This window comes from Caloenas nicobarica, chromosome 21 (assembly GCF_036013445.1).
Source record: "Caloenas nicobarica isolate bCalNic1 chromosome 21, bCalNic1.hap1, whole genome shotgun sequence".
Taxonomy (NCBI): Eukaryota; Metazoa; Chordata; class Aves; order Columbiformes; family Columbidae; genus Caloenas; species Caloenas nicobarica.
Window position 1 is genome coordinate 2,649,842 of NC_088265.1, and position 17,754 is coordinate 2,667,595.

General features: G+C 44.9%; 2 protein-coding genes across 4 annotated transcripts in view; one reads left to right on the forward strand and one right to left on the reverse strand.

Annotated features, from left to right (window-relative positions):
- The first annotated feature begins 1,187 nt into the window (after positions 1–1,187).
- PHTF1 (putative homeodomain transcription factor 1) lies at positions 1,188–12,836 on the forward strand. Of its 2 annotated transcripts, XM_065649711.1 has the most exons (18): positions 1,188–1,345; positions 1,413–1,469; positions 1,558–1,627; positions 2,878–3,036; positions 3,265–3,424; positions 4,010–4,135; positions 4,954–5,113; positions 5,678–5,851; positions 5,932–6,009; positions 6,789–6,998; positions 7,406–7,534; positions 7,974–8,246; positions 8,439–8,570; positions 8,763–8,849; positions 9,775–9,930; positions 10,340–10,435; positions 11,106–11,231; positions 11,653–12,836. In XM_065649711.1, exons 1-18 carry the CDS (start codon positions 1,301–1,303, stop codon positions 11,671–11,673), a joined length of 2,259 nt encoding a protein of 752 aa, XP_065505783.1. In that variant the 5' UTR covers positions 1,188–1,300; the 3' UTR covers positions 11,674–12,836. The 2 variants fall into 2 exon arrangements, with proteins under 2 accessions (XP_065505783.1, XP_065505784.1); XM_065649712.1 differs by lacking the exon at positions 4,010–4,135.
- Positions 12,519–17,754, reverse strand: part of MAGI3 (membrane associated guanylate kinase, WW and PDZ domain containing 3) — a 60,809-nt gene continuing 55,573 nt past the window's right edge. Inside the window, exons 20-22 of one of the 2 annotated variants that reach the window (XM_065649706.1) lie at positions 17,187–17,325; positions 16,470–16,559; positions 15,919–16,006 (exon numbers count right to left, since the gene is read on the reverse strand). In XM_065649706.1, the coding sequence (XP_065505778.1) occupies positions 16,510–16,559; positions 17,187–17,325 (189 nt within the window). In that variant the 3' untranslated portion in view covers positions 15,919–16,006; positions 16,470–16,509. Of the gene's footprint in view, positions 16,007–16,469; positions 16,560–17,186; positions 17,326–17,754 lie in introns of both variants that reach the window. The other variant, XM_065649705.1, reaches the window with a different exon arrangement.

Sequence of the window (17,754 nt, forward strand, 5' to 3'; positions counted from 1 at the left end):
GCTAATTGGCCAAATGATCTTTCCGTCAAATGATCAGCTTTGAGATATGGAACTTGGGCTTAGGCTTCTATTTTAAATAAAGTGCTGTTGATTAAAAATGTCACTTGGGATAAAGGTGAGCAGCTCAGTTGTGCTAGGAGCGGATTAGCAAAATGCAGTTTAAAGAAGAAATACCAGTTAGCTTCAGTCTCCTCTCTCCTTCAGATGTGCTACAAGTCATTTTGTACAGATAGCTGACACATTCTCTTCCAGGAGGGTGGGACACTCAGCCAGGTGTTCTCAGGGGATTTATAATCAACATTTTCCACAGGTATAGATGTTGCCATAGAGAAAAAGGGCTCTGTGCTGTGCTCTGCGTGTTGCGGTTTAGTTCCCCTGGATGAGGCTGATGGGCTGAGCTTTTCTCATGGGCTGAGCTCAATTCCTTAGTCTGGCGTGGGGCGGCTTCAGGCCTGAGTCAACTGAGTAATAAACTTCCAGTTAGAGGTTCTGAGGGGTGCTGAGTGTTGGCAACTCCGCGCGAGGGGAGCGAGGCAAAGGGGAAGGTTTGGTTCTCCCCCCAGAAAAGTGGCCTCTCTTCCCCCAAATCTCATCCTGTATACTCTGTGCTGGCTGGAGAGTGATCCCCACGGCGTGGGGAGGTGTCTGCAGGACACTCCGTGTCTAGAGAAACACACACGCTTCTGGTTCCTTTGTACAACATGTAAAGAGACTTCTGTATTGCTGGTTTTGTGAATTTTTTTTTTAATTTCATTTTGATTGGCAGCTACGATTTTTTTTTTTTCTGTGGTTTTAATTTATCTAAGGTCTCTGCCTACAGAGGACGTGTACAATTGCCTGGAAGACTGTTTGCTTTGTTCGGCCTTAGTATATATTTATTGACATTAGCAAGTGTTGGAAGAGGTTTTCCCATGGTCGTGGCTGAGCCTCGCTGTGAATGCTCGAACGGCAGTAGCTGTACACCAGTGTCCAACTGTTACGCGACTTCTTTGTAAAATAGTCCAACGGAATGCATAGAATTTTTTTCCTGTAAAGTATTTTTTTAATAAACAAAAAGTCTGATTTTTTTGTCCTTTACCTGCCTTTGGCTGCTTCTTTCTGCGGGGGCGGAGCGGGGCTCGGCGCTCTCCTAGTGCTGCCTGGGCGGGGCGGGGGGGAGCAGGCGGAGCCAATCGAGTGCCGCGCTCTCGGCGGTCTCCAGGGTAACAGCGGCCCGGCCGGTGCTGGGGTCGGTACCGGGCCCGGGCCGCCCCGATCCCCCCGGGCCGCCCCGATCCCGCCGCTGCTCCCCGGGCCCCCCATGGCCTGTCGCGACAGAGATGCCATTTCCTGGTACCAGAAGAAGGTGAGTGCGGCGCGGGGCGGGCGGGCGCGGGCCCGGCCGGACCCTCAGCCTCCTCCTCCCCTTGCAGATCGGGGCCTACGACCAGCAGATATGGGAGAAATCCATCGAGCAGACCGAGATGAAGGTAACGGCGGCGGCCGGGGCTCAGCCACCCGGGCGGCCTGGGCTCGGTGCCTTTTGCAGCTAACGGGCCTTTGGGATTGGTTTTGCAGGGCCTTAAAACCAAGCCTAAGAAGAAGGGCCACATCCAGCCGGACCTGATCGACGTGGATTTGATCAGAGGTGAGCGGTTCCCGGCTGGATTTGTGGCATCTGAAAGGATAAATTAAAAACACAAGGAGCAGAATATCACATGCAAAATATCAGTAAATTCTAATTTAAAATGAAGCTCAATGCACAGAGCATTTCTATAGTAGATGTGTTCAAACTGGAAAACGTTCCAGTATTTTGCTGCCTCTTCAAGAAGTCCCAAATTTGAATGTTCTACAAAGCTCTGTGTCTGTTCTCTAGATCAGACCTGGTCTGCAAAAGCATCTGCTTGAACGTATTTTTAGCGTGCTTTAGTTTTGTGTTGTTGAGGACAATGAGGAAAATTAAATTCTTAATGAAAATTTTAAATACCAATGCTCATAACCAGTATTGATTACAAATACTGATCATACCCGTATCATGCTTGGGTAAAGAATCCATATGTTTGTTCTTGTGTTTATCTTCCTTGACACCCGCTCTTGGCTGCTTTTGGAGGCAGGATAACGAACGCTGTTGGCTCAGGCCATACCCGGGCAGGACGCCCGTGCTCGGAGCGTTGGTGCAAAAATAACATTGCAAACCTCAAGGCAGAGGCAGGAGGAACTCGGGGTGGCTCAGCAAAAGCAGAACTGAGCGGTCGGGTAGCATTACCAAAAAGTTGGCAAAAAGACTTTTTAACGCTGTTAAAAAGCAGCACTTTTATTACAGCGCGCCGGATGCTCGGAGGATCGCTCCTCTAATTGAGCGTGTGCATGATTTGCACTTCTTGGTATTTATCGCATACATCTATTGCATATTCATTTGTTTCTACTGCTTAGTTAATGCATTAAATGTAAATTATTTCCAGAACCCTGCCCTTTGCCAGAAGTCCTTCTTTGGTATTTGGGAGTCTTCATCAGGGGTCTCTAGTGGTCCCCAGTATCGGCTTCTTGACCTAATTTCTTGAGCATGCACATTGTAATTTTGAGCTGCTACTCAGCAAATGTCATGTAGCTCTTTCTTCATTTAGTGGAACATTCCACTTTCCCAGCTTGCAAGCCAAGGCCATCCCGCTTTGTCTCACGTCCAGTCTCTATAGAGCTATTGTTTTTCTGTTAGGTTTCTGTTATGTTATGCCCAGTCTTGCTACATCAGGCTTAGTCTTGCTACATTGTGCCTAGGGGTTTCTAAAAGATTTTTGTCGCCCTTCAGAACCGCAGCCTTCTGGCAGGGTCTGGTTTGGCCACGAGTAAAGAAATTCTTGTAATTTGCCATTAACGACTCATGTTTCCTTTAATCCCAAGGCTCTACATTTGCCAAAGCCAAGCCTGAAATTCCCTGGACGTCGCTGACTCGGAAGGGAATTGTGCGAGTTGTGTTTTTTCCGTTATTCAGCCAGTGGTGGATACAGGTTACTTCCCAGCGTATTTTTATGTGGCTCCTGGTGCTCTACGTTATGCAAGGTAAGGGCTGGTGGCAGTCTGTGCCACAATCCTTTTTCTGCAAGGAATGCGACGTAATTTTGTAGTCCATATTCTGAAGCATAAGGACCCTATCTGAAACTTAATGTAGATTGCAAGATGTGTGGCACTAGTATTTGCCAAAATTATAAAACAGACTAAAATAGTTAAAATAGAAGAACTGGGCCGTGCTCTTAGTTTTTGCATTTGGTACAATTTTCTCCTTTTCAGTTGTAGCTGTTGTGTTGTATTTCACCATGCCTGTGGTGAACGCAAGTGAAGTCATGGGACCCATGTGCCTTATGTTACTGATGGGAACCGTTCACTGTCAAATCGTGTCCACCCAGATCAACAAACCTTCGGGAAACAACGGGCTGAGCAGGCGGAGGAGGTGAGTGCGGAGTGGGTTCCTTTGTCCGCATCAAAGCATATGATGGTAGAAGTGAATGGGTAGATATCTTCTGGTTTTGTGTAAATGTTATTTAACCATAAATTGGAAAATGAGTATTTTCTGTCTTGTAACCTTCTCGTAACCAAGACAAAAGCAGCAAATTTATCAGGCTCTGCTAGGTGTGGTTTAGTTGTCAGTTGGGCCTTTTTCTAATGTAGCTTTTAATAGAGTTTCTTTCTGTGGCCGGAGAAGGCCGTTCCATGCGGAAAGGCAACTTCAGGCTTTTGCAAACCAGTCTGGTTGGACCCCGAACAGTTTAAACACTGATATATTATAACACAGGATGGTGGATGTGTGTAGAGTTTTGTCCAGATTTCGGCGTTTGCATCCTGTACTAGAGATATATTCATTGCATAACTTCTGTTAGTCCAAATAAAATTTCTTTTATTTGGAAAAAAGCATTCTGTCTGCATGCCTTAAGAAAAACAGCATCTAAAAGGCTGTTCAAATCTGATTCAGGTCTTTCTCAAAAGACCTAAAAGTGGCTTGCTATGCAAATTTAATTATCTTCTCTTTAAAAATCAGGAAGTTACGCAAATCTGTGGGTGTCGATGGGAACAGTTGGTCTTCTCCTGACAAAAATAGTAAAGAAGAGCAGTCTGAATCTGCATCCCCTCTTAGCAATGTATTTAGTGTGCTTTTCCGAAGGAGGTACGTGATCTTCATGGGCTTTTTGTATTTGTGATGACACTGTGAACAATTTGATATCTGGAAAATGAAGACAGAATGTTATGTGGTCACTGACATCCCCAAAGTCTGCCAGTTAGTTTATTTTGAACTAAAACCACTCTTGGTATTGAAGGAGGCTGATTCCTCATGAATTTTTAGTGTGTCCTTATACAGAGGTGATTCCATGTCCCACACTACAGCTAAAACTGAGCGTTAGATGAGCTGCAGAAAGTGGCCGAGCTTATTTTTATTAATCAGATAAGCGACATTCCTTGAATGTGTGTGCTGGAATTACATTGCTCTTTCACCTGAGTTCCGGAAGCAATCGTGCCTCCTAGTTTGAGTTGCTTGGATAGTCATCTCACTTTACCACCTGATTTTTTCTAAAAGTAACTTGAGGCAAAGCAGGATAGATCGTTTGGGATAATATTTCAGTGTCTTCTGTTTTCTCAGGTGAGTTTTTTGACGAGTTTTCAACTGGCAGGTCCTTTCTCTTGATGAGGAGTTTTTGCCTTCTGAATTGCTCTATTTTTTTTTCTTCCAAATAATACTAAGAAAAAATTTTAGAAGTTTTAAGGTACTATTAGAGTTACAAAAGAACTATCCAGTGAGAGTGAAGCAGAGATAAGTCTCTTCAACAGAATCAGGACACAAAGAGCCTGTCAGGAGAAGACAATTATATATTCCCTTAGCTATATTGTTCAATGTTGTGCCTGTGCGGCAAGTGAAAGAGACTGTGATATTTTCCTCAAAGAGCCTTTCTCTGACATAAAAGCCTTTAATTGTATTTTCTCTCATAGGATTAGAAGAGTAAAGTTGGTAGCTGAGAAAGGGACCGAGACAGAAAATGGAGTGAATGCTGTGAATAACGGAATTAAGCACAGACACGCCAGATCTGAATACAGACCGTTGCACTTCAAAGAGAAAAATAAACTTTCTGATGGGGAAAAGAGCCATCAGGTACCGGCAGGAAAGACCCATTTGAAGTCTCAAATTTCATTGTGTTCTCTATGTGTCCAAAAGTTTGTTGATGCTTAACTGTATGATTTGATCTAATACAAGATACTCCTTTTTCTACTAATCTTTGCCTGCTTATGGGTAACCTAAAATCCTTTTTTACTTCTCAACTGAACATTTATCAAAGTGCTCATTTAATTGTACAGACTCTTGATCACAAGATGTTCAGTCAAGGAAGGCTGCTGATTAAAAATAAATAAATGAGCAATTTTCAAAAGCGGTTCTGTAAAATAATTTGCCTTGCAAGCGGTTCCCCACAATATCCTCTCAGAGGGGAGGCAGGAAAGTAAAGACTGAAACACCCCTTGGGGAGAGAGAAGAGTTAAAGCATCGTGGCCTCTGTTGAGATCTTTAAAACGTGAAGCTTTGTGGAGTTACTTGTGAGGCCCCTCTGGATTGGGAAGGTGTTAAACGGTGGCTTTGAACCTTTGGTTTGATGCGATTCGGGCCAGTCCTTTATTGGTGCCCTCGTCTTACTGGGCATTTACTGGACTGCTGCATTTCCAGGATGGCAGCGCCAACAGAGGTGCCATTTCTGACGAGCTTTCGAGCGAGGAGGATGCTGAAGCGACGGCACAAAGGATCTTGTTACACCAGAATGTAGAAGGGGCTTCCAGTGACAATAGCTATGAAGAGAAGAAAAAGCGGCCTCTTGTTTCCCTGAACTACGCTGTCTCACAGGTACTCATGTGGAATTTGTGCTGTTTTCCACGCAGTTCTTTGCTGTGGATAATGAGCTGGTTTTCCTTTGGTTTTGGCAGGTCAAGCAAGTCCTGAAAGGTGCCAGAGACTCCGACAGCGTCGTGGAATCAGAACTGGAATCCGCGTTATACAGTCAGGTACGGTCACAAACTCGAGACGGTGTTTACTGGGCCTGGCCAGTGCAGGGACGTCCTCCCCATCAGAACAGACTCTGATTAAATCACAGCACCTCAGCATCTTCAGAATCAGGTGTGGCCTCGCTCCCTGCTCGTTTGCAGCTTCGTAAACTTTGCTCACAATTGTGAGTTTACTCCTTTGTTTAACAAAAACAAACCAACCAACCAAAAAAAATCACTCTCTTGGCAGCATAGTATGGTCCAAGCTGCCTCTAATTGCTCCCGTTGAATTGCTACAATTGCTCTTGTGGTTTGGGAGGCATCACTGTATTGTAGCTTTTATGCAAACAACTTTCAATTTTAAAATGAAGAAATAAATTATTCTGTGATATATACTAATTAACTTCATTACTTGGTTTGTCGTCCCCTTTGCCACTCCCCCCACCTGAAAATAAAATAGAAATATAAGTAAAAGATAGGAATATAAAATTATAAATATAAAAACCTATAAATAAATTTAAAAATCAATTATATCTTAAACTAGATTATGTAGAAGCCGGAAAACTTTTGCATTAGAATAAGTCAACTTTTATTTTGTAAAGTTGGGAATAGAAGCGGGGAACTAATGCTGCCTGTGTGACTTCCCGTGCAGAAACAGCGGGTGCAAAAACTACCAGCGAGTTCCATTTTCTTTCCCAGTTTGCAGCAGACGGGTGTGCTGGGGAGTTCCCCGCTGTCCCAGGAAGCCAATTTGGGGTGGTTTTGCAAATGGACTGTGGACATTTTGTTCATTTTCGAAGGACTCGAGGTCCTGCGTGAGCGTGGGAGCCCGGAGCTGTGCTGGGAGCCGGCGGGACTCAGAGAGCACCCGCCACGACTCGGAGACAGAGGACATGCTGTGGGACGACCTGCTGCACGGCCCTGAGTGCCGCTCGTCCTGCACCAGCGACAGCGAGGACACGACGGTGCGAGGAACCAGGCGGGACCTGAAAGAAGACGTTTTCCAGCAGGTTTGTCCGTTTGTATCCAGTAGCTGAGAATACTATGAAAGATTTCTCTTCCCCCCCATCTTTTTTCCCCCAGTTTCAGGTGCCCCTCTTCTCCCCGTCTGCCCAAATGATATCAAAGACATGTCTGAATGCTGTTGGTATAACGTGAGCGACCTTATGCTGGATGAGCCCATTCTGTCAACCGTGCTAATCACACAAGAGTCTGGAATGATCTAAATTGCATCAATTATCAACTCCCTCCTCCCCCCGGTATTATCTGGACCACTGATAATCCTAAACCAGACTATTTCACCCAAAGACAAATTTAGAATCCCCCTCTCAATCTAAATACTTTATAGGAAAAAGCATGATTTAATAGCGGGACAGAAAGGCATTATACGCCTTTTGCGTTCTTTTCTCTTCTGTAGAACCATTTGCTTTGGCTGCAGAATACAAGCCCAGCATCTGCAAAAGTGAGTGCACTGATCTGGGAAGGGAACGACTGTAAGAAGGTGGATATGTCCGTGCTGGAGATCAGCGGGATTATCATGAGCAGGGTAAGGGGGCTGTAAGGCGGCACCACCTCTCTCCCTCATGCTCTAAAAAACAGCCACCAAAAAACCTGAAAATAGTTATACATGCAAATATCAAGTGCAGTTGCAAATATCAAGTGCAGTGTAAAACTGCTCCCTCCTCAACTGCTGGTACAGTTGTCCCATACATGTTAATTAAAAATTGCATAAACCAAAATTTAGGAGGTTGATGAGTGCTGATTATTGTTGGCTGTGTGCAGTGTGCTGAAGGTGGTGGGTTTATTATTGACTGACTGATTGTTGTTGGTTTTGGACTGAAATGAGTGGAATTATTTTAGGCTCTGTCCTTTGAAGGGAAGGGGAACTGAATGCTTGATTGACTTAATGCTGCCACATTGAATTAATGCCTTTTCCTTGATGCAAAACCCCAGGTAATGATTCTATTTTTGTTCCTGCTTGTCAGGTTAATGCCTACCAGCAAGGAGTGGGGTATCAGATGCTGGGGAACGTCATCACCATTGGATTAGCGTTCCTGCCGTTCCTCTACAGACTCTTCTGCACAGACAACCTGGAGCAGCTGTGCTCCATTTCTCTGAAGGAGCTTTTGCACATCTTTTGTGGGGCGCCTGCCAGCACCGCCGTTGTTGTTTTATCTGTCATCAACTTCCTGGAAAGACTTTGCTTAACCTGGATGTTTTTCTTCATGATGTGTGTTGCTGAGAGAACGTACAAACAGGTGGGTTTAATGGACCGTTTAATGGACCACCGGGATTTACCGGAGAGGTTGGGTCGAGGTCCCGCTGGGCTTCCCTGGTGCATCATGAGGCTGAGCACCGCTCCCCGTTACCTTCGAGCAATCCTGAGCAATCTTTTTTGGTTTAGACTAAGTTCTGTTTGTGTGTGTATGTTTTTTGTTTTTAATTTGCAGAGGTTTTTGTTTGCCAAGCTTTTTAGTCACATTACATCTGCTCGGAAAGCCAGGAAATATGAAATTCCTCACTTCAGACTGAAGAAAGTAGAAAACATTAAGATCTGGTTATCCCTTCGTTCCTATCTAAAGGTGAGTTCTGATCCGTGCTGGGTGCGTTTGGTTATTACAGCGGGTGTCACCAGGTCTCTGGGGACACGGACTGTTCTCTGTACAGGGATGGCAGCACTGGAGCCATTGCACAACTCCAGCTCTCTGGGGTGAGCCCTGACATTCAGATCTGCATTCGGACCTTCCCCTGATTCAGTGTCTTTGTTTCCGCAGCGCCGAGGCCCCCAGCGATCTGTGGATGTTGTCGTATCGTCGGTCTTCTTACTGGCTCTTTCAATTGCTTTTATATGCTGCGCCCAGGTGAGATTTTAACTTTTTAAGAACTAGGGGGAAAACCCAAAAGTACTGAAGGTTTTTCTGTTGCCAGCCTACAGGGTGCTTGAACTGTAGCTTTTGTCTCCTAAGTAATATGGAGGGGTTTGCGTTTTTTAAAAGCTTTGTCATGTTTAGTTGGTGACAATGTTCATTGTCTGTGTTGCCAGAGGAGAGCAGGTTTTTATAATCATTAGGGAAATTTCAGAACACAGGCTTTTGTGCACAAACACCTCCAGTGTTCACAGGACATTTTATTTCAGAGGGCTGATTGCAGCACCCTCTTTAACCACTCTTGTTGAAAAGCAAGTCCATAATTATTACTTGCACCTTTTAATCCCTCACTAAACCTTCTGTTTAGTAAGAAGTGTTAACGCTGGAGCCGTTTTCTTGGGGTTTGGTTTTGGCAAGAGATTCGTTAGTGTTTTTTAGGCAAGTTTTTGATACCGTGAAGATGCAGTAGCAGCGAGATCGCTGATCAGGGGACAGTGACACACTGTGGTGGCCGGAGGGAGCAGTGACAGCACCAGTCCTGCAGTACTGGACCCGCTGAGCACGTACTGGGAAAGGCAGCGTCAGTTTGGCTGTGGCGATCAGAGGCTGCCGGTGGGATGAGCACACGTGAAAAGAGAGACACTTTATTACCAGTTAATTGGAAAGAGAAAGAACAAGTGCACTTTTCAAGGCAGAAAGAAAAAAAAAATCAAATTCCAAGCTAAAGCCAGGTTAGAAACAAGACCTTTTACTTTAAATATGAGTGAATCACACTTGAAATGCAAAGCTGGCAGCAGCTCGAGAGCACGGGCGGCTGTGCAGGAGAGGAGGGAGGACAAGGCTTTTGCTCTTCTCCAAAAACAGGCATGTAACTTGTTATTGACGCTGGCTTTTTTTTCAATTTTTCTTTTCAATACAGGTACTTAAGGGTCACAAAACATTTCTGAAGGCAGCTTACAACTGGGAGTTCCTCATCTGGGAGGCAGCACTTCTTCTCTTTTTACTACGTCTGGCATCTTTGGGCTCCGAGACCAACAAGAAGTACAGTAACATTTCCATCTTGCTCACCGAGCAGGTATCTCCATTTAGCGTACTCTCCCTTCGGCTTTGTAGCTTGTTTATATATAATTATTGCATTTGAAACCAGTTTAAAAAATACTGCAAATTTTAAAATTTAGAAAGAAACCCTTGTGCTGGACAAAAGGCACTAAACCACTGTACAGCTGGGAAGGGACAAGCTGTTAAACATTTGGACAGACTCAAATTCTGAAACTGTAGATTATTTTTGTCTTTGGGTTAGCACATTAGCCATGTCAATCGAGAAAAGAATGATGATCTCACTGCAAAACTGCTCTGTCTGTGGCTGCATCACTTCTTCAGGAGTGACAGCAGATGGAAAAAAATGGCTCTAATTTCCCACAGTTAGAAATGAGTCGGGGGCCAGTGCTGGAATATCAATATGTGGTCTGTAATGTCTGTCACAGATCAACTTATACCTGAAGATGGAGAAGAAGCCAAACAAGAAAGAGCAGCTCTCTCTAGTGAACAATGTTTTGAAACTGTCCACAAAGCTCCTGAAGGTAAAAGCTGCTCTCCCTAAAAACACACAGGTGCTACATTTTCAGTGAGCACTAATGACAACGGTGGTTTTGCTCTTCCCACTGGGTTGTCTCTCAGTGAGGTAACTAGGTTCTCACAAAGGTCCTTCTGTGCTCCTGTAGCTGTGCCATATCAAGCAACACAAGACTGCTGTAGTTAATTAGTGCTGCAAACACTTGATTAGCAGCAGCTCACTGGGATTGAGATAAGAGAGGAGACACAGTGTCGTCTTACTGCGTGAATCTCATTTTCCTTCAGCAGCTTTGATATTGAAGCTTTTTGGTGGCGGCAGAGCAGGTACTTGGAAAAGAGCGGGCACAGTCTAAGAGCCACAGAAATTAGTCCAGACAAATCCTACAGCCGGTTGTGTCAAGTTCTTCTTACGCAGCCAGCGGCTGTTGCTATGAAGGAGACTTTTCAGATTCAGCACAGCTGTTAGAAAACAGCTTTGGGGCTGCTAGAAGACAGCTTTGGGCTGGGAGGCCTGAAATAGAGTGGGGATTTCTCTTACCTACATGTCAGTATGGACACAGAGGCAGTGCATGGCTAGCAAAGTCTGCCAGAGCACCAGTATTAAGCTAAAAGTCAGAAGATTCATTCTGGTATGGACTAACGCTCATGGAGTTTGGTTTTTCCCCCCTTTCACTGCAGGAATTAGACACTCCGTTCAGGCTGTACGGACTGACCATGAATCCATTAATCTACAATATAACACGTGTTGTAATACTCTCTGCTGTCTCAGGCGTTGTAAGTGATCTTCTAGGATTCAACATCAGAGTAAGTACAACTCCCACGCAAACTAATGGGAACCATCGCATTGGGGTCACTTTTGTGCCATTGCCAAATTCCTCCCACCCCAGCAGACGGGTCTTGGCTTTGCCTGAGGCTCCTGGAGATGGGAATTCAGAGAACAGACCCCGCTGAAGGAATCTCCATCTCCTTGAGCCAGTCTGGGAGGGAAGGACAGGGCTGACTTAAATTTCAGCCCCGCTCAGGTCTTTGGTGTCCACTTAAAGCCGTTAGTCAGAATCCTGGGCTCTTTCCTTTCAGAATGAAGACGCAGCCATCCTGCGGCTCACGCTTTTAAACCAGAGCTCACTGAGTGGAGCGTTCGGCGCAGGATGGGCCCAGGACACTGAGTCTTACCTGTCGCTGAAAAGCTTTCAGACCTGTGCTTACTCTCAGTATCTCTTTTCAGCTATGGAAAATCAAACCGTGACCTGACCAAACACTGGCGCTCAGCCCTCCCCCCCAGGACAGACCAGAGAAGACAACCGATACCTTGGGCAAAAAGCAGAGGTGCTCTCAAACTATGGAAATCTGTAATTATTATTTTTTTTAAAACAGATTCTCAGTGTATGTTTCAGCAGTTTTCCCTCTGCTTCACTGTTCTACGACAAATGGGCTGAACTGGTCAATGGGTGAAGCCGGGCCCTGGCATGGCCACGCAGAATTAACAGAATTAACGGGGCTGAGTGCTGGTGGCCGCACTGGAACTGGCTGAACTGTGTGCGCCCGGTTGGGGCATCGCCCACGAAAACCTGCGGGACAGCAGCGACAGGGGCCTCGGTTCGCTAAAATCTGAGTCGTGTGCATGCGAGGAGTGAAGGGTCGGCCCTCCTGTGTCACCGAGAGCCCTGGAGAGGCACCGAAACGTTCCCATTGAGCGTCCATCAGCGCTCCGCTCAGACCGGCACCGCGCGCCTGCGTTTATCTGGATGTGTGGGAGAGCGTCTTCTTTCCCTAAAGGCTCCATGTGCTTGAGGCTTCGCCTCTTTAACCTGAACTGCTGGAGGATGCAGCGAAACTCAGTCTGCACAAGGTAAATTCTGCCTGCGTGTTGCGAGTTAAGCAATGTAAGATTGCTGCTGGTTGGTTACATTGGGTCTTCTGCAAGTAAACACATCAGTTACATGAGAACAACCTCACAAGTGAAGCATTTAGCAACTCTGGAATATTTTGCTTTGTTTGTTCTCTGTAACACCTCAGATGAGCGTTTAGAAAGGGCGCTGGAGAGAAACAAAATGTTTTCCAGACATCTCTTAAACTTACATCCTCCTGAACTGACTCTACTGTCTTCTATTTATGAGTAATGAAAAAGGCAAAAAACTGAGGAACTTTTCATAGCTTCATTCGTTCACAGAAGGGGTAAGATGGCATAAGAATTTTTTGGTAGTCGATTGTTTACAGCTATTTTCTGTACACGGAAAAGTTGTAAGATGTAAAAGGAGATGACAATTTTATATATCAAAATGTACAAATAAACCTACAGTACAAGTATTTCATCATTAACAACTGTTTCTACATGACTCGATGATTTCTGTAATACCTTTGTTGACTATTTGTTATTTGAACAGGGAGTCAAGGACGCTTCCAATAATAAATTGCATTTGTTTTCCAGAAGAGCATTATGTTTGTGGCTAAGACCTGGGTCACGGGTCCAGCTGTTTGAAGTACCACACCACAAAGTCAACAAAGAATCTACTTTATACAGTGCAAAACCAACAGGCCAGCAACTGGAGTTTCTTTTTAATATCTATATAAAAAATAATGAGCGATTTACAGGTCTCTCTCTAGTCAGAACCTCAGAAGTTATGTATAAAGGTGCTGTACAGTATATAAACATTTACACCCAGGACATCCATACATTGCTCAGCATTCCAAGGCCACGTTGCCAAGTCCTCTGATACAGAAAGTACAGAAACACGTTCTATGGAAGGGGAAATCGCACACAGGTCAGACACTACATCAGGTCACGTGAACATACAGAAAAAAGAGAGCTGGGAAGTAATTGCAGTGGTGCTAATTAATCTTTGTATAAACGTCTGAATTTGTCACTGTACTCAGTGGTGAGGGCAAGTGCAGACAGTTGACATAAAACAATCTCTTGTTAAGAATACGTGGTTAATATCTACACAGGCTACTTCAAAGTATTAAATATTTTCACAGTCATACTCCACGCACGGAGTATTTGTACGTATTATGCTACACGGCAAATCTCAACGGATCACCCCAAGTCAAGCAGCAGAGCATAGGTCAGATCTGCTTTAAAGCCTGTTGAATTTTCCAAGTCTCGGTTTAAAAAGCTGTTCAAGTCGTCACCTGGACTGCTCTGTGCTTCATTAAGCTTTAAAATCATTAACAGTTTCGAAGCCAAAATGAGCTATTCACCCATTCACTTTCGAATAGCGAATGGTATAATTTGAATTTTAACACAGTAAGTGAAGGCTGAGCTTTCACACTCCTCCCTCCTGCAAGCTGGACCGATGGGCTCCTTGTACCACCTTCTGCAGTCATGAAAAACCTAAGATGTCAGGAAATCATCACTGAAACTATGGAAGAAAATAAACCCCTTCAGTTTCCGCTGTCTGCTGTTCTTACAGCTGTAGGACATGTTGCAGCAGAGTCTGGTAGTAACATTCCTCTTTTAAAAATCTCTATTATAGCCCAAACAACAGATACTAAGTACCCCGTATATCATCCTATTTAGCACTCTTGGGGCAGGTCACACGTTCAAAGTAAAATCTGGGAGATTTCGAACATACACAGGCAAGAACTTCACTGAAGCTGGTTCTGTCCTGGTCAGTTGTTACCTCTACAGTGGCGAAAAAACCCAATTTTGAAGTGGCATTAAATAATTGGAGTTTGGTGCACAGCAGCACAGCGAGGCTGAAAAGGAACGTGCGCTCGCTGTGTTCACACAGAACGTCGGGGGGACACCAACGGAGTTCTGTGATTCAGCAGGACCCAGAATTTCCTCTTTTCAGACAGATGTTGGCAAACAGTTGTTCCAAGTCTCCTCATGAATCAAGAAAATAAAACAATCTTGCTGTGCTCATAAAAAGCAAAATTACGAAACATCTGTTATGTCAAATATAATTTTTATCTACGTGATTTTGTATTGGGTATAAAAATCTAAGAAAAACCATCAACTGAACAGCATCAGTGGCTCATTTGCTGCCCTAGAACTGACAGAACCAACTCACCCATCTTCTTACTGACCCAGTAAGAACAGAACACGTGTATTTCCTTATGTAAACATGCAACATGCTCGAGAAAACACCCATTTCCAACAAAACTTCACCTTTTCTGGGCCCGGAGTACGTAGGAGAAGGATGAGACCGACTGGATACAGCAGACAACTTGGCACAAGAACAAGAAGTGAGTCATGATCACATTGGCAATACAGGTGTTAAATAATTTTGTTCAGAAACTCACACGACTATCTGGGAAAGCCGGAGCAGCGCGACGTGGGGAGCAGCAGAACGCGCCTCGAGGGCCGGGGCAGCAGCGACGAGGTTTCGGTCAAGCATCCAAAAGGTCCTTCATGCACTTAGATAATTTAAGAACGCATCAAATACTTTCCCACCCTCTAATCAGTTTCTGAAAAAAACCCCGACGACTTCGCGAAAAGAAACAATGCTTTTAAATGACCATTGTTAGAAACTCGATTAAAACTCGTTCTCAGGAAAAAAAAAGTGTCAGTCAAACCCGTTTTTCAGCCACACCTGCTGTTTGGGTGACTTTACACGCGCTCGGTACCCTCCAAGGTCCAGGAGTTATCGGTGTTTTCTTGACTGGAGAACTACTGGCAGATTTGGAAATCCCGTCGTCTCTGGTTCCGTCGGGCGGCTCCGCGGCTCTCGGGCCGTGTCTGTTCAGCGTGACGCTCTCCTGGGTTTCCAGCCTCCTTTGCCTCTCCATGGAAAGCAGCGGAATATTGGAAAGACTGGAAGTTTTGAATCTGCTGGAACTCAGCTCTCCAGAGTTTTTCTTTGTTTTTTCCTCTTCAGACGCGTTTCTCCTTGAGTCACTGAACGGAAGATTCCTCTCATCAGCCGCTGCGCGTTGTCGCTCCGGAGACCACCCTTCCGTCTTTCCACAAGTTTTCTGCTTCGTGTCTTTCCTGGAAACTCCTGTTTTACCGTTTCCACCTCTCAACTGCTCAACGGTCGTCTTAGCACCACCAGTTGTTCTGTCTGGATGTTCCTGTGACCTGGCTGCCGCTTCTGCGCTCCCGAGATGCTTTTGGGGACTGACGGACCTTCCTCCATCTCCACCGGAATGCTCTTTTCTGTTACTACCGTTCACCCCTATTTCTGTGGCTTTACTCTCGCTCTTTCTGGACCTGTCGGGTTTCTGTGAGAGATTTCCGAAAGCTTTTTCAGGCTCCCCTTTCCTGGGGCTGTGGAATCCCACGTGTCCCTCGGCAGCCACCAACGTCTCCGGACTCGCAGATCTGTCTCTTCTGGCTTCCAAACGGCCTTTTGTGGTTTCAAACCCAGGGCTGGAGGGACATTCCCACCTGCTCTTTGTTCTCCGGGGAGAAGCCTGAGCCTTCATCTCAAACTGGTGCTCAGTTAAAGTGCTTTTCTTTTCAGGCACAGTGTTCTTTGCTTGTTCCAGTTTCTCAGACAGCTGAACTCTCGTTAAAGCTTCTCCTGGTACTGGTACATTACACACTTCGGATGGGGAATGTGAAGATGAAGATAATGGTGACTGTTCTTCATATATTACATTTGACGAAGATGGATTAGAACTATCCCAATCACCTGCAAGTGAACAGTGAGAGATTTGACTAAATGATTACCAAAAGAAAAAAAGCATTCTACAAATCTACATACTACTGGGGTTGCAGGATGTTATATGAAATCTTTGATTTAAGAAAGATTATGTAGTAGCATAATCTCAAAGTCATATTTAGTCAGTTTTCTATATTGCATTGTTCTACAGCCTACAACCACCATAAAGACGTGATTTAGGAAAAAACTGGTGCTCAGAAAGCTGGTGTGATCTCTGCGGGACCGACACAGTCTCAGATCAGCACGACTTTACAGCCTCCAGAGCAAAACTGCAAACTGCAAAGTCCCTGATCTACATCGTTTAACATAAGGAAACCAAATGAACTGAAACTGTTACGCTAGAAGAAAACTCAAACCAGTGAAAAGTCAAGGTTATTCATAGCTTTGCACTTTAATAATAGGAAGGGATAGAACACAAGACATGCAGATTTACCAAGTCTTTAAGGAAAAACCAAGAAAAGCACTGAAAGCCCTTAATGCTGCTCAGGTTTCACATAGGGACACAGGCTGGGAGGAGCCAAACCTGAAGGAGGAAGAGAAAAAGCCCAGAACTAGATACCAAAATCACAGAGTACAGCGAGCAAGATTTCAATGAGAAATGTGTGATTAACAGCAAGGGGCACCAAACCCCTTCCCTTCTGCACAGCTGCCGATCTCAGCTCAGCTCATTTTTCTTTTTCCTCCCTACAAAGTTGTGCTTTCCTGTTGCAGATGCAGAATTCGCACCTTTAAACAAAAAGAATTAATTTGGAGAGCAAAGCTGCCTCTCTCCCTGCTTTCTCAAGTCTTGGCTTTGAAAACGAAGCGTTTCATAATTTAGAAGGCTAAAAGCAGTAAAGTAAATCTGTACAGAAATAGTATTCTTAATATAGGCATTTTGAACGGAGTACTGTCTCAGAATTTTGATTTTAAAAGCAATCAGTGCTAATTATCATATTTGTGCAGGAAAGCTTGATTAGCTTGGACAGAGCTGTGAAACTTATGACAATGACAAATATACAATGGGTAATATTCCTCGTCATGTGTTAATTTTACCAAAAAAGATTCCTCATATTTTAAAACAAACACGAACACCTGCCCAGCTGCCAAAAAGGGAACCGGGAACTGTCTCAACAGAGAAGCAAAGTGATCAGAGCGCACTGGGACGTACCGTGATCGGGGATCAGGCCGGTCCCTGGTCTCAGCAGCAGCAAAACTTTGTTCCCTCCAGCCTGGATCAGCTCGATGGCTCGTGTGTGAGTGATTCCTTGGGTGGGCTCTCCATTGATCTCAACGATTTGGTCTCCAACCTGAGGAGAAAACAGCACAAGCGGGTGAGTCTTTATGCATCTCCAACGCTGCGAACTAGTTTTTCATTTAGAAAGGGAAAAAAAAAAATAAGAGGCCTGAATGTATTTTAATTCCAGATCACTGTATGGAGGGAGGTTGTGGATGAACCACGGCAAACCTGGCGCCTGATAAAGTCACGATAACCAGGTAACACAGTGGCTTCTCTACACCAAACGCAGAGGCAAACGCTGCCGTGGAAGAAACCGTTTTATGTAAGGAAAGGGGTTTTTTATTCCAGGTAGGAGAGATCGCCACCGTGCAGTTATCAGTACCAGGGCCTGAGGCTAATTAGCCACTTACAGAGGTCTGGGGCAGATAATTACAGGTCACACTGCAGGCGGCTGGACGGGGGTTGAACAAAAACATCCAGAAAAAGAGTCGTGGACCCT

What these genes read in the sequence shown, in the direction of transcription:
- PHTF1 (XM_065649711.1), top strand. Translation starts at nt 1,301, where the DNA reads ATGGCCTGTCGCGACAGAGATGCCATTTCCTGGTACCAGAAGAAG. An exon ending in TCGAGCAGACCGAGATGAAG is followed by an intron (nt 1,470 to 1,557) that starts GTAACGGCGGCG and finishes TTGGTTTTGCAG; the next exon opens with GGCCTTAAAACCAAGCCTAA. An exon ending in CGACGTGGATTTGATCAGAG is followed by an intron (nt 1,628 to 2,877) that starts GTGAGCGGTTCC and finishes TTTAATCCCAAG; the next exon opens with GCTCTACATTTGCCAAAGCC.